This window comes from Cottoperca gobio, chromosome 20, assembly GCF_900634415.1.
Source record: "Cottoperca gobio chromosome 20, fCotGob3.1, whole genome shotgun sequence".
NCBI classification, from domain to species: domain Eukaryota; kingdom Metazoa; phylum Chordata; class Actinopteri; order Perciformes; family Bovichtidae; genus Cottoperca; species Cottoperca gobio.
Window position 1 is genome coordinate 5,903,116 of NC_041374.1, and position 15,514 is coordinate 5,918,629.

Below are 15,514 nucleotides of genomic sequence, written 5' to 3' on the forward strand. Positions count from 1 at the left end.
GTTTTTGCTCTCAGCCTGCTTCTCCACCTCTGCATTCCTCATGTGCGACCATTCTCGTAGCCAGCTGTTAATTTATAACTCAGAAAAAACAAGAGCAGAAATGAAAAATGACCTAATCTCTTGGGTGGGGTCATTTTTTTTCTTGTTGCCACGCTAGAAAAGGTGTTGAGGAACACAAAGGGATTTCAGAGCAGGCTGTCAATATCAAGTGAAGTACAGTCCACAATATAAACTTATAATGACTATAAAATAAATATACTGCAAGTTCAACCACCAATGTAAAATGAGAGCATGTTGAAGATCCCATCTAATTGTTGATGCATTACTGGCCTCTAGTGGTGAACGGTAATATGAGTGTAATAAATTGAGTAAACAGCAATAATGCTGAAATAGAGGCTCTTGGGTAATATGGTGATGTTCACTGTAGGTAAATTATGTGACACTTGACTGGACTTTATAAAGTCACTTCAACATTGACCTTACTCAGTGCTAAAGACTCTAATGAGGGTAATCACCGCAGTAGAATTTCACTAATTTCCATCAGATAATTATGCATTACAGTCACACGGGAAAAATCTCAAAAATGCTTCTCCTGCAGTCTGTTGTGGTAGAGTTCACAACTGTGTAAAATGAAACCAGAACAAAATATGTGGATGAGGCTCTACAAACGGAATAAATTATGTCTAACGTAAGGTCAAATGCATACATGGACAGATGCAGACAAAAGACATGCGTGTAAATAACAATATACAAAAGTGCAAAGTTCCAGTTGTTTCCACATTCAATCAATTTATTTGATCATAGAAAATCACAGAAGGGTAATACAATGTAACCTGGAGGCCACTTGAATTGGTGATTTCCTTTGGTTAAAGAAATGTGCAGCCCATGAAACACGCAGTATGCAAACAAAAAGAGTGGTGATTACAACACAGTAACTTTATTAAGGACATGGAATTTTCCTCTTGTTATCATTTTAAAATGCAGTTGGTTGTTCAGATTTCTGCGTCGTCCCTCACCACTTCGAATATTTCAATTTCCTTGATGATCCGATCAGCAATAGTCTTGTTGTTTGCTGAAACCATCCTTCGAGACATCAAATCGAACTCCCCCCCTAAAATGCCAAACAAAGCCTTTGTTAAGAGGGGTTACACCAACACAAAACAAACATCACTTATAAGCTTCTCATTCATTTATTTAAGTTTGTAAGACTTTGCACTCAGTTAATGCTGCGTAATCACTTGATCGCTCTGTGATCAGATTTCAAAGCATACGCACCATCAACATCCAGGAGTATTCCTCCGGCTTCTCTGACTATTACCACTCCGGCAGCGATGTCCCAGCAGTGGATCCCAATCTCAAAGAAGGCCTCCGACGCCCCACACGCCACCAGACACATGTTAGTGGCAGCTGTCCCTGACCCACGGAGCCTGTCAGGACACACCAGTTGGATATGAATGAATACAAGTAGGCTACACAGCCCTACAAAAAGGCAGCAAAAAAAAGGGTTTCTAATTACCAGGCTGGCTTGAAAACTGTAACGCATAGAAAAAGTTGCAGTTCCTTGTCATTACAAAAACAAAATGCAGATACTGCACTCTGACGTCTTTCTTGATCAGCTTTTAATAGTTTGTTAAAGGAGGTAGGCTAAGCTTTTTGATTACTTACAATTTGTGTTTCAATCTGTCTAATATTCATATTTAAATCACTAGCCTATAATGAATTCATTTGCAATGTAATGCATGGAACTAAGTGATTTTAAGGTAACTTAACCACACTAAATTGAATGAAATTGGATTCAGTTTAGTGGATTCAGTGGATTTCATTCAGTTACAGCTACTCCGCTAAGCTAGCTAGCTTCAGGCATTTAGCTAGCTTCATCTTTTTTTTTCTCCCTCTATCGTGAGTCGATATACTGTTGCTACGGTAAAGCAGTTTGTCAGAATGGATATTTTACGCTTACAGATAACAGCTAGGGAAACTAGGTAACCATTTTAACTAGTTTGTTTAATTAAATACTAGATCATTCATTTACAGGGATGACATATTTCTGAAGTTAGAAGTTAGCATAGCACTGGTTCCCTCAACGAAAAGCCAATGGGATTCTTCCCATTAGCTTTCGGATTGTCGCAGAAAATAAGCTCTATGGCAAACAAATGTTTATGATACTCGCACCACTTTTACGATTTTTTATCAGAAATAATCAGATTCCAGACAAAAACGATTTGGTTATTTGTGTTGTGGCTTTGTAGGGCAGCACACGGCGTAACAATGAGTCAGTGTGCATGTCGAGACCACTCACCCGTGCACTGGGATGCGGAGGATCTTCTGCATGGTGGAGAAGATCTTGCTTACCTTCTCTGGGCTCCTGTCAGTTCCATGCTCAGAGATGATAATGGATTTATTGATGTCTGCAATGAAAGCATACAAAATACTTAGTTACTATTGTGCATAATTGCAGGTGTGACTATGCCTGTAAAAAGGTGCACATACTCACACATACAGTACCGGTCAAAGCATAGATTATAGATCTATTGAATGTGTGAAGCCTTTTTCATCTTTAGAGGATTCTGCTTGAATGCTTTATTATCCTAATTTGTTCTAAGAGAAATGTGTAACCTCGAGGTCCTTGATGTGGAAGTGATGACGGATATGCTTCCAGATTAATTACATTTCAATTTCAAAAGCGAGGCAAAGGATAGCACATGTGTGGTCAATGCAAAACTCAATTTGAGTTATTTCCTACTTTTTTCTTTTCAAATATGCAAAATAGCTCAAACCTTTTGACCGGTACTGCACAGGAATACGAAGAGAGTTACCTTTTACATCGGACACCTGAATCTGTTCATCATCGCAGAAAGCTCCATGCCCCTTCCTCGCTTTATACATCTTGTCTTCTATGCAGCTGTACACCACACCAAACTCCAACTGAAACGGACGTCATTATTGTTAGTTTTCATATACAGTAAAAACCTTTTATTGATGCTCTTCTTTGATTTGACATACCTTCTTGTTAACAGCAAAGGCGATAGACACAGCCACGAAGGGGAATCTGTGAATAAGGAGTTTCATGTGCGTCAGATCAGATTGTGATTATACATCCTGTGCATCTATTAATAGGTATTTTAAAGAAGCATTTTCATAATTGGTGGTTAAGAAAATCTGGAAAAAGCCTGCCTGGAGAGCTATTTCTCCCTGATTCCAGTCTTTATGCTATGCTAAGCTAACCGTCTCCTGGCTCGTAGTAGATCGTAGATCGCTTTGCCACTCTCAAAAAGAGAAGGAATTATTTGATGCTTCCACCTACAAGTGTCTGAAAGACAGATGGTGTGTTTAAGAGTGGATAGACATTTGTTTGTCTTAAAGCGCACCAGATTTATGCAAATGTACTTTCTTTTGGGCAAGGGCGACCTGTTTGGTTTATCGGGTTAAAGTAAATGCATTAACACAAAAAACATGGCTCCTTTAGCAACACGGACATCTTACCCATGCACGAAGTTTGTGGTGCCGTCCACAGGGTCTATGATCCATGTAGGTTTATCAGTGAAGACACACGGCTTCCCCTTAGAGACTGACTCTTCTCCAATGAAACTGCAAACGCAGAAGAAGCAATGACATATATTAAGATATGACAACAAGTACACATATTCATATACAGGTGTGTGTGTGTGTGTCTGTGTCCATGTCTCACCAGTGTGTGCCTTCTCCAAATTGTTCTTTAAGAGACCCGATGATGATTTTCTCCACCCTATCGTCAGTCTGGGTGACGAGGTCGACAGCACAGCTCTTTGTCTGGACCTTTATTTCACATTCTCCTGCTTTCCTAATTACCTAAAAAAAAGAAAAAAGAAATCATTGGCACATGCTTAGGGATCACAAGGATAAAATAGGGCATATTTCATATTTTGATCATCGCAAAAAAGAAGAAATACATTCAGATGGCTCTTACGTACCGCTCCAGCTGCTCTTGCCACTTGAACGGCATATTCAAATTCTTCCTTCCATTGGTCACACATTATGTTTGTAAGTATGAGAAGCTGTAAAAATGAATAAAGCTTGTAAATGTGCAGCAGTGACATGCATACAAGTGGCATGTCATGTATTAGAAAATGCAATAAAACTAAATAAACACAAAATAATTAGAATCTTTTTTTATTTTTTTGAGTTAGTAGCATGTCTGGCGTAACAGGTGTCAGACACCGACGCCCCAACCCCCACCCGCATCTCAAAACAATAGTAACCGTGCATGTTACAACAGAGTGAGTTACGCAACACTTCCGCAGCTGGCCTCTCTCTGTAACGGCATTGTGTTAAATTCCCACTAGAGGCCCGCAGGTCTTTAAAGTGTGAGGAAACAGTAGGATGTTGGGCGGCGGCGTAGGTTTGCTTTTAAATGTAGGGCAGGGCACAAAAAGGCAGCGATTCTCCAGTAGAATAAAATAAAAGCATGTAAAAACAATTTATGTTTATTATTTATTATTTTTACATTTTGAAATTTGTCATATCATGCTCTACAAATTTAAGTGGCAATTCAGATCCTTTATTTAAATAAAAGTACTAATACTACACTGAAACTACTCTACTATAAGTAAAAGGATGTAGTATCAGCTAAATGCACTTGAAGTATGAAAAGTAAAGTAAAGGTATTGATTGTGCAGTAAAATGGTCCATGTCAGTGTTTTACTAATATTAATCCAAAAAGCATCATATCAAACATTAGATCTAGCTAAAGCTGCAAATGTAACGGAGTAAAAGTAAAAAGTTGCATAGAAGGGAAATACTCAAAATAAACCTCAAATTTGTACAGTACTTGAGTAAATGTACTTAGTTACATTCCCCCATTGGGTAGTCAAACAGATAGATGTTAGAATCACATGTAGTGTTTGGTGATGCTCGATAAACATTGCATGTGCATCTTTATTGTGCTGTTGTAGAACATTATCTCTGCTATTGTCAGAATAGTTCATAAAGAGTTGTTGGTCATAAGTTACACAATAATTACAAAAAGTTAGTTGTCAATTATCCATCCAGTGTGACGATAAGCACACACCTGTACACCTTTTATGCACACCCATGTATCATCCATGCACTGCTATAAAATGATTGTAAAACATATATAAAAAACCTTACCTTGTGAAGTCAGGTGTTCGAAGGCAGCTCCTGAGATGCTAGTGTACTTTCTTTTGAAAAAAAATCAACTTTAAGTTCCCTCATTGGAGAGATGAAGCAACAACTAAAAACAGAGTGGGGAAAAGTACTAGCACCGCCCCCACATGTTTCTTCATAGCAACACAAAGAAAAAAAAACCTTCCGTCTGTCTATGGAGGCAGACCTACAAACACATGATGCCGCCTTAACTGCACAGTGAGTTTGACGAGGGCATTATTTTAAGTAAGTGGAAAGTTTTCGTGTCTTCTTAATTGAGAAAGACACACCCTGCTGCGTAAATGTCTGTCACATACAGCCACAGTCGACATGACTAGTAGTTAAATGCTGAACAGTGAATCATACAAAACATATTCTCAGTGTTGAGATCAGCTCGTAAACTTTGTAGATACATTCTTTTGAGAAATGAGCTGTATATTCCAGTTCCTCTATGTCCTTTTTTTTATTATTGTATTCCACTAGTGGAAAATACTTTGAAAAGTTCCCTGGTGAGTCAGCGTAGATGATGTGTGCATGCATGCCCCTCTCTTACTGTGCAAGTCTGGGCAATATCCTTTAAGAACTGAATGAAAGAATACACTGCAGATACACAGATCCAGACACGTTTGTATCCACATTTATCAACATATTTATCAGAGTTAAAGTAAGTCTGGAGGGAGTGCAAAACAATACTCTCTAAAATCTTCAAGCAACTTCTCCTAAAACAACGAAGGTTGTCTTGCAGGAAGTCATACCTTGCAAAACAGATTGTTGAATTAACGGTCAATGCTGCATGTCTCAAGAAAAAACAGTATGCCTCTTTAGCCATTACTACCTGAAATGTTGAAACAATAGCAGTGATATAAGGCTCACTCTTACTGAAGAGATAAGACACTGAATCACAGATACCCAACTAATGCCTCATGTAGAGCAGGGGTGACCAGACGAGACCATTTGATCCGGCCTTCGAGGTAATTCATAAACACACGCACTAGAAAAAAAAACAAAAAAATCTAGACAGCAATAGAATAAAAAGGCCGACTGACTGTTTTTCCTGGCAAGGTCAGGGTCCTTGAACACAACACGAGCGGAACGTGGTCACGTCATGTCAAAAAACTTCAATATTAAACGAGACGGTCATTGACTTCAGTGAACGCAGCGTGGCGAGTGTAAAACAGAGAAAGGTGGATGCGGAATGTCGCACTTTCCAGGAGAAATGGACGAACGATTATTTCTTTGTGGAAGTAAAAGGCCAGTGTGTCTAGTTTGTGTGGTGATGAAAAAGGCTCTCGAGCGTCATTACAGCACGAAACATGCCGAACTGCACGAGCTGAGAGGACGAGTGCGTTTGGATAAAGTTAACGCTCTTCGGCGGAGTTTGGCCCAACAAGCAGTTCTCTGCAGAGCGTAACATACAAACATGGAGAGATAGAGAGGTAGACCACCACACCAAGAACAGACTATTCCACCACTGCTGTGCAATTATCACTTTATTTACTGCCTTTTTACTTCATGTGTTCTTTTACTGTGACAAGATAAATGTCCCCGTGGTGGGACTAATAAAGGATTTCTGATTTCTGATCAAACAGAAAGAAAGTTGCTTTTTTGCATTTAGCATAAAAGAAAAGTGAAATGAATGGGCTGTGTCTTTATAAATGTTTGCAGAGGTTATGAGTTCAATAATTAGTACGGCCCTCGAAGGATGTTGTAAAATGGCCCTTGATAGGAGAAAGGTTCCCCACCCCTGATGTAGATTTGTGTAAGTAAAAAGAGCTGAAACGGCGTGTGGGTTTTTCTCCCAGGGCTCGTTCAGGCATGTTGTTCATCACCGCCACACCTTGCACAACTCATAGTAATGTGTTAAATGACCTGTTTCGCGTGCTTGCAAATGTCCTAGTTAATGCAGGAGTACAAACACAAGTAGCTGATCTTCTCGAAACAGGTTAGTGTTATACAATCATGTGACAACACATTTGTTAAACAATGACAGGGAACATTGTCATCCTGCCGGAGTCACTCGATCTCCTGATTTCACAAAGCCGTGCAGCCAAAATAAACAGAGCTCTGTTGTGTTGGCTTTAACACATCGGCATGTGGTATCATGGAAGAGGGCGTTTGTTGAGAGTTTTTTTGTCTTACCGGGAGCAGCAGGAGAGCAGTTGTCGCCCTGTTGTCCCCGTTGTGCACTAAATATAAGGCGCTCTGTGAAAGGTGTTGAGAGACAGGCTGAGGGAAGTGATAGGAGAAGCAAAACAAATACATCAGTCCTGCTGTCTCCCTGGCAGGTCCATTATGAATAATTTATCCAGGATGACGGATGTTTTGGATGTTTGGTTCCCTGGATCACAGCTGTAACCGAGGCCTGCTATGATGCTGAAGGTCAATGGTGCATCCTGAAAGATGAGCAGGGAAGCCGTCGTTTCCTCTCTGAAAGTCTTTTATAAGCCCCTTTCGACTTTTGCACTTCTTTTGGTATTTTACAAACTGACATTTTTAGCTGGATTTAGAGTCACCAAACGTATTCCAATTCATCCTCTGGGGACCATACATGTCCGTACAACATGTAATGTGAATCTATCCAATAGAATAAGAGATATTTCAGTTTGGACCCCCCTTCGTCCAACATTGACATAACTAACTCTAGCTCGGCTAAAACAAATAAATGTATGATAGTAGGGGGGCGGGGGGCAGATCAAGCCAAAGACAGAGCACAGAGACACATTGGGGTAGAGAACGGAAAGCTAACAATGTTCAAAAATGTCTACATTTCCTCAGGGGGGGGGGGGAAATCGTTTAGGATGTAGCAGGGAAACAGTCGCCAGCTATTCATAGAACAATGTGTGGTACTTCCCAACGGCAACCAGGACATAAAAGTACAAGAACTTGTTTAATGACTCCGTAAACTAGTAAATAAACATAAAACAAAGACGGGGAACCGACAACATGAGCGTGGTGGTGTAAAGGTGGAATCATTCCCAACACTAGTGATTACGTCTGATCCCCTCCCCCCCCCTCCCCCCCTCTGCTGCAGACTAACATGAACCATTGATTTCCAAGTAGGGGGGCCGCAGTAGTATAAGACCTGGGTTTGCTCAAGTAAAGTGTTTTAAAACCATTTGTTAGTCATCAGCAAACACGAGCTGGAAGGAAAACAGAGACAACTGTCCGTGGAGAGCAAAACTCAGAGCTGTTTCATAGAGCAAATCAGCCCGGGGGACATACCAGCACTCTGCATGTGCAGTGTCTGCAGCGCTGACTGAAAAGGGCAGGGGAAATGCAGCAGAGAATTTTACATGGTGTAATGGCTGTGAATGCTTTTATCTCTCTACTAAATCAAATCGGTAGCCGTCACTGTGGGTTTTTGCTGGTGTTTTATGGAGTGTCAGACGCTTGTTTTCCCATTTATTTGGTTTCCTGTTTGCAACAAGAGATTCTTTCTTTCATCACATTTTCTACTTTACAGGTTTTTGTAAGAAGAAAAGACAGTTTATCATTTTTCTAGTTGAGCGCCAACAAAAAGACATTTATTTGTGGTGTGAACAACACGGCTGATACAGACCAGTGTCAGGATGTCAGGAAGGTGTTTAGGAGCCTTGCTGGAGATTGAATAGAGAGAGATTTAGTTCTCCGATGTAGTTCAATACAATATCCGATTGTTTAGAAGATACTGGCTGGTGTAGGAGGTTCTGTTTTCTCTCAGTGAAGGGAGCATGGGAGCAGTCTTTGGCAGGTTTTTATTGCCAAATGTTTTTTCTTCCTTTTAGGTTGTCAGGATGGTTGATTTAGGAATTTCATAGGGAACAAGTCAAGACACCGAGCTCCCATATTTAGAAAGAAATTCAGCGTTTTTCAGCATGAATCTTCAGACGGTCTTCAGTTTACGAGTAAAGCCAACATGTGGACGCATGCGATCGTCTGCAGGGAATGAACAGGAGATACTTATAGTGCTCTTTATTTCTCAAAACTCACATGATGATAATAAAAACACATTTCATTAACGTCATAAGTGTATTTCAATCTGGACTTGATTGAGATGTGATACAGTACAGTAGTTATAAGTACAGTTTGGTGTAATGCAAACTAGAGATGGCACTGAAATTCATTTACATGTCTTAAAATACATGTAATTAAATACAATAATAGCTCAAATCCTACCTGGAAAAGCAACGTCATTGGTCCAAACATGAATATTAATAGTGCTGTATTATGGAGGTACTTCATCAATGATCTTGTTCTGACTGCATCGTCCACATAAGTGAATACAAATAATAAATAACGGTGTATATAAGTGTGTATTAGGACACACAGGCATAAACAATATCATATATCTAAATACAATAGAACAAAAAGTATGAATGTGTGAATGGCTAAGCGCAGAAATAACTTATAAAGTCTTAAGCGCTGACTAACAAACTTCAGTGGACAGTTCTTCAGAGGTCAGTTTATGGGTTTGACTCATAAGGCAAAGACGGAATCGTGACCGTCATATTCTAAACAGTCGGGTGATTAAGTAACCGTGAAGTCGGTCGAGGAGATGATGGAAATGAATTTACTAGCCATCTGTGTCGTCCCTGCCGACATGAAACTCTGTTATCTCCTTAGCGATGCGTTCTGCTACTGCTCTGCTGCTGGCGACGATCAGCCTCCGAGACATCACATCAAACGGTCCACCTGGATGAGAGAGAGAAAAATTAGAAAAGTATTACTTTAATAATGTTCAACTTCACATTACAAGACTAGAAAAGTTGAAACGCTTCTTGCGTTAACCTGAATAAAACAGCTGATGGCCTCCAAAGGTAATGCTTCTCATGTGGCCATTTGTCAGTGCTGAAAGATCCACCATCTCTCCAGAATCTTAATTCCTAACTGAATCATTTTGCTGACTCGTTTTCCTGATAGAATAAACTCTTCTTTTAAAATAAAAAATTAAGAATTGAACCGTTTAATTTGAGTTTTTACACATCGTTGCTCAAAACTCACCAGGTAGCGTAAGGGAAACTGTACTAGTTGAGTCAAAGGGGAGTAACAAGGTTGAATTATGGGAACAGATGAGCACATACTGTATATGCCAGAGGAAATTCTGTCCTCCATAGATCTGGCTTATTGCACCGGCCGATCGATGAAAACAAACAGAATGCATTCATTTTGAGATGCTTGTGTGTACAAGAACAATTGCTAAGTACTAAGCTAGTCACAAGCAGTTATAAATCAGCTGGTGAAAAGGCGTGGGCGATGAAGATCATGATCCAGCTCATTTTAAAAATTCTATCCCCTGCAGGATCAGATTTTAAGCGTGAGAGCTGATCAGCGAGTTATAACCTTGAGTAATCGTCCAAAAGACGGAAAAAGACTGTGCTGGACCAAAGTCGCTGCGATCCAACGCCACAAAGTTACTTACTAGTTACTTTTTAAACGCAAAATATGTAGAAAAGGGAGTGTGTTTAATAGCTTTGGCATCGACTGCACAGGTTTGACTTGACAAACGGCTTCTTTAGTATTCTCAATATCAGATGTTATTTCAGTGGCAGTGTTGCCCAAATTTAACACCGAATTTCTCAAACCCCGCTGCTTCCTGTTTCAAGTAAAAAAAAAAAAAAAGCGAACCAGCTGCCCTGCTCCCCATCTTTAACTGTGCATCAGGCACAAAAACAGGGATAAACACCAATAACGAGATTAGTAAAACAAATAATGAATCATTCATGAACATGAAACAACTTCTGTTGTGTTTGCGCTGAAAGAACAGAGCAGCTAATTCTCGCCTCTTTGTTCTGTTGCCCGCTTCCATCATTTCATCCAGTGACTCAGCAGCTTCTGAAAATGTTTGCAAAAAGCCCTCAAGTCCTCTGCGTGACTCACCTGAGATGTCCATGATAACTCCTCCGGCTTCAGTAACGACCGCCGCACCTCCCGCCATGTCCCAGCAGTGGATGCCCATGTGGTAGTAAGCATCAGCCGACCCGCACGCTACCAGACACATGTTGACAGCGGCACTGCCCGGGGAGCGCATACTGTTGATGGAAATGTTATGTTTCATCGGTATTTGACTGTGCATGACGACCTGTTAACCTCCAGACGGGTTAGGGAAAGTTTAGTGTGTGTTTGATGTGAATCTTTTAAATTGTAATCCTTAAGAAACAACGCATGCATGTAATCCAGCGTTACTTTGATCTCATTGATATCAGCGTCACTGTTTACTATTCACTCAGCTGCAGAGCTGCAACTTACTGCAAATGTAAACCAAAGAACTAAATGTTTTATCTACTGCTCCTTCAAATTAAAAGCGTCAATAAAACATGCAAATTGTTATTTAGAATTCGTTATTTAAAAACAATTCAAATAAAAAAGTAACAGAAGAGGGAGCAGCCCAAGAGAGCTGAAGGCAACAGGCTGCACACCTCAAACTTTAAATGACTGTGCCCTGCTGTTGTGTGGAAAACTACTCTCACAGGGTGCAACGCAACATACTATTGTGGTAGAAATTATTTCCAAATGACTTATTCTTCTTTATCCAATCAGCAGGACCGTGTTTAGCTTCACTGTAAACAGATGCACCAGTTAATCTTCGGTTGCATGTTACGAATGTTTGCTCAAGTACTGATCACGGGAGTCACCAGATCAACCAGAACTTGAATGTTAAAGATTACAACTTGTGCAACAGTGTATATTTACCCATGCACAGGGATGGTGACGATGCTCTTGATGTTGGCCAACATTGTTTTGAAATGCTCAGGATCCTTCTTGTAGTTCATTTCTGTCAGTACCAGAGATTGGCTAATATCTGAAAACACAGAATGACAGTTCGTAATGTGCAAACACCGTCTCTGAGGCTTCACTGTGTGGAGCGGTCGGTACGAGCCGATACTCTGGACGTGATTTTGCCTCCACCTGGTGGATTTGTTGAAAAGTGCAACACTGAAGCCTGATGTGATTGTGGATATTTACCTTCCTGTCCAGACACTTTAATAGGGTCTCCATTGCAGAATGCACCTTTCCCTTTACGTGCCGTGTACATTTTGTCCTCGATGCAGCTGTAGACAATCCCAAACTCTATCTGAGAAGCAGCGCAGAAAACAACAGTTGATGAATGTGGTTTGGGAGGACGGGAAAGAATAGAAGAGCAATAAATAAAAAGAAAAAGGACTGTACTAGTCATCAGAAATACACTCGGGTGTCGGAGCAATTACCATGTTAATGTTTCTTTTAATCAAGAGGTTACGCGGTCAAAAAAACAACATGCGATTCATAAACATTAAACCTACCTCTTTCTTCACAGTGAAGCCAATTGACACAGACACAAATGGGAACCTGTACAAAAGAAATTAGTAATATGAAAACATTTCCGAAATGAACTCCCTTTTGGTTTAAGCTCAGAGGAATCTATTTCTATTATCAGTTCAGTTTCATCTACATCGTCTCATTATCCCTGACAGAGAGGCCAATCCAAAAGAGAACCTAATTAAAAAGATAAAAATAGATAAGGAGCGACAAAAGATAAAACAAATCCAGAGCCGTATCGGGTTTATACAGTATTGAAGCGCAGGCGGTACCTGTGAACAAAGTTGGTGGTACCATCAATAGGGTCGATGATCCAAGTGGGATTGTCAGTTAGAACACTGGGAGCTCCTGCTGCTACCGACTCCTCACCTATGAAGCTTCAAAACCAGACAGAAAAAAAACATGTTTTACGCATCACACGACTGTTACATCAGCTGTAAAATCAATGACACTGTTGCATTTCATATCGTCTACCTGCTGTGTTAGAGCCGACATTATAATATGTGATACAGTATGATGTACCATATCTACTGTAGCCGTAGCTACCACTGAGGTCATGTCCGAATCATTATTTTCTTAGAATTTCAATTTCAGCATCCTGGAGCAACTGCAATTATTCTTTGTGGATATTTTTGAAAGGCTGATTGCAGTATTTTAAGAATGAATAGATTTCATTTTGACTACTTTAAGAGCAAAATATTAAATAAAAACTAACAAATAAATAAAGGATTCAGTATTTCCCCACCAGAATGTGTAGAGAAGGCTTTGCAACAGCATTTAAGATTTTCATATTTACGGTTAACTGAATAAATAAAATGTTTAAAATTCAAATTATTATCACATTTAAGCTTTTTTTGGTGTCTTTATTTGTTGTTGTTCATAACATCAGCATTTGCAAATACAGCCCTACCCGGATTAGTAAAAACAGCAAAAGTGTGAACATCCCAAGTATAGTGAACTATCATCCACATTACAAAACAAAAAAGTAAAGTACATTTTGTAAATGCAGCATTAAATACCATGAAACATATAAAAAACATAAAAATAATGACCAATCTTTGAGAGACGGAATACAAATGCACTGTCCCATGTCCTGCAGTGCTTTCAAACCTTTCATATAACACCTCACATGTCTCTCTGGTCAAATACCTGTGAGTGGGGTACTTTTCCTTGATGGAGGATATAATAAGCTGTTCGACTTTCTGGTCCGTCTCGGTCACCAGGTCAACTGGTGAGCTCTTCTGCATGACGGCGATGTCCTCCTGAAGCGCCTCGCGAATCATCTGGCGGAAACACAACAATAACAAAACTCAGCGAGGGGATGTTTTGGGATCAGAGTCAGATGATTAGGTGTAAACTCCAAATTCTTGTGTTTACACCTTGCCTGTAACTTTCTTGGGGAATCATGCGCATTTGGTACAATAACGTAGGAAGATACCATTACTCTTCACACCACAGATGGAACTGAATTAGTTAAAGTCTCAATACAATATAGATAGAAGACACTTTTAGTTCCCATAATCACATTGATAACATAAAAAGACTGTTAACCCTAGAAATGTTTCCTCTTTGCAGCAAGAAAAAGTCTTGTTCAGTCTACTTGATCCGGTCTTTCAGTCATCTCTGCGTTTTATTTTGAAATGTTATAAGAAGAAAGTTCATTTGTACTTTTTCAACCATTTTTGGTAAATTTCGTAGTTCTTCTGTGAAATGCTTTCTCCGGTTTCTGACAGCTCTCTGACCCAAGCATCACAATGGAAACTCTCCCCTTTCTTCATGTCAGGTCCTTTTGTTATTGTGCTATAGCATATACGAATGTTGTACATTGTTATTATTATTTTGGATCTTACTATTGCATCTTGTACCTGCAAGTTACTACTGCTGTGGTACAGATACAACTGGATGCAAAACTTAAATAAAGTCACTTCCAGACCATAGCATTTTTTTTTTTTAAGTGTTTACTCACCTTGCCAGCCTTTTTGGTGACCTCCACACAGTGATCCATGCACTCTTGCCAAGGATCACTCATGTTGAGAAATGATAAAGAGCAACAAATGCTCCCAGATAGTAACGTAAAGTTCCTGTTGAGAAAAGGCGACACCGGAAGTTAGTTCACATTCAAAGTAGCAATTACATATATACTCGATGAGGTACTGGCTGGTTAAAAATAATTAAGAAGCAAGTACATCTGTTACATAACTGTAGGAACGTTGTCAAATTAACGTTAGCTGAGATTAGCTGTTTATGCTAGTTAGCTTTTACACGAATAAACTGTCTGCTGAGCATAATGCCAACTGCGACAACAAACCACTACAGACATAACAATTAACAGCCAGGCAGCTATGTTATGCTTTAATTTAAGTTGCAAAAACGACAGTTTAAGGGTTTCAATGGATTAAAGATAACTTAACACACCTCCAGACGGACTGATTTGTCAGTGACAGTGTTGACTTTTTGCAAGCTAGTTTATAGAAGGGTGGGACTAAAGGCAACTCTTGCTCTCATTGGTCAATAAATGCCGCTGGGGATGCAAAGTCTCCGCTCTCATTGGCTAGAAAGGCTGTCATTAATGTCTTACTTTAAAGGTTGTGTGTACCACAGCCAGAAGGTGGCAGCAGTAACACTGCATGCATGAGATAATGCATAAATACTGTAAAGCCTAGTGGCTGCCTTGTGTAGAGACTAGTAATGCTGTAGGCGATGTTTGTGTTTTTTTGTTTTTTTTTTATAAATCTTGAGTTGACATCTAAGGAAAATCATGTCAACACCTGTTCCCATAGACCGAAACAACTTCATATGCAAAACAAGTCTTCTATGTGCAATTCATTTTAAGACTTTGCATATAATTCCAAAACCTTGTGCATTTTAGTCATGTAAAAATAGGAATTGGTTGCTTTTCTGCATTTCTAAAATTATTTTAGTTGTTGTTTGTCTAACCACTTTTAGGAGTCATCATGTAAAGCCATGAACTATTTACACAAAAGGAAGTAGCTTTTAGATAATTAACATTAATTTTCATTTTACTTCAGTTAATACCTCATAAACCTCCTCTAGTGTGGAAAATCTAAATATACACATACTATACATTATGGGGAAT

General features: G+C 39.6%; 2 protein-coding genes across 2 annotated transcripts; both read right to left on the minus strand.

Moving 5' to 3' along the window:
- Window positions 1–763: 763 nt before the first annotated feature.
- On the minus strand, window positions 764–5,202 carry LOC115025478 (inositol monophosphatase 1-like). Its single transcript, XM_029457768.1, has 9 exons — window positions 5,128–5,202; window positions 3,951–4,034; window positions 3,689–3,828; window positions 3,484–3,588; window positions 3,004–3,049; window positions 2,817–2,925; window positions 2,300–2,408; window positions 1,276–1,427; window positions 764–1,111 (listed from the first exon to the last, which is right to left on the minus strand). Exons 2-9 carry the CDS (start codon window positions 4,011–4,013, stop codon window positions 993–995), a joined length of 843 nt encoding a protein of 280 aa, XP_029313628.1. The 5' UTR covers window positions 4,014–4,034; window positions 5,128–5,202; the 3' UTR covers window positions 764–992.
- Window positions 5,203–8,857: 3,655 nt separating this feature from the next.
- Window positions 8,858–14,948, minus strand: LOC115025833 (inositol monophosphatase 1-like). Its single transcript, XM_029458311.1, has 9 exons — window positions 14,833–14,948; window positions 14,384–14,498; window positions 13,567–13,700; window positions 12,690–12,794; window positions 12,402–12,447; window positions 12,085–12,193; window positions 11,812–11,920; window positions 10,999–11,150; window positions 8,858–9,813 (listed from the first exon to the last, which is right to left on the minus strand). Exons 2-9 carry the CDS (start codon window positions 14,444–14,446, stop codon window positions 9,695–9,697), a joined length of 837 nt encoding a protein of 278 aa, XP_029314171.1. The 5' UTR covers window positions 14,447–14,498; window positions 14,833–14,948; the 3' UTR covers window positions 8,858–9,694.
- Between the last annotated feature and the right edge of the window lie 566 nt (window positions 14,949–15,514).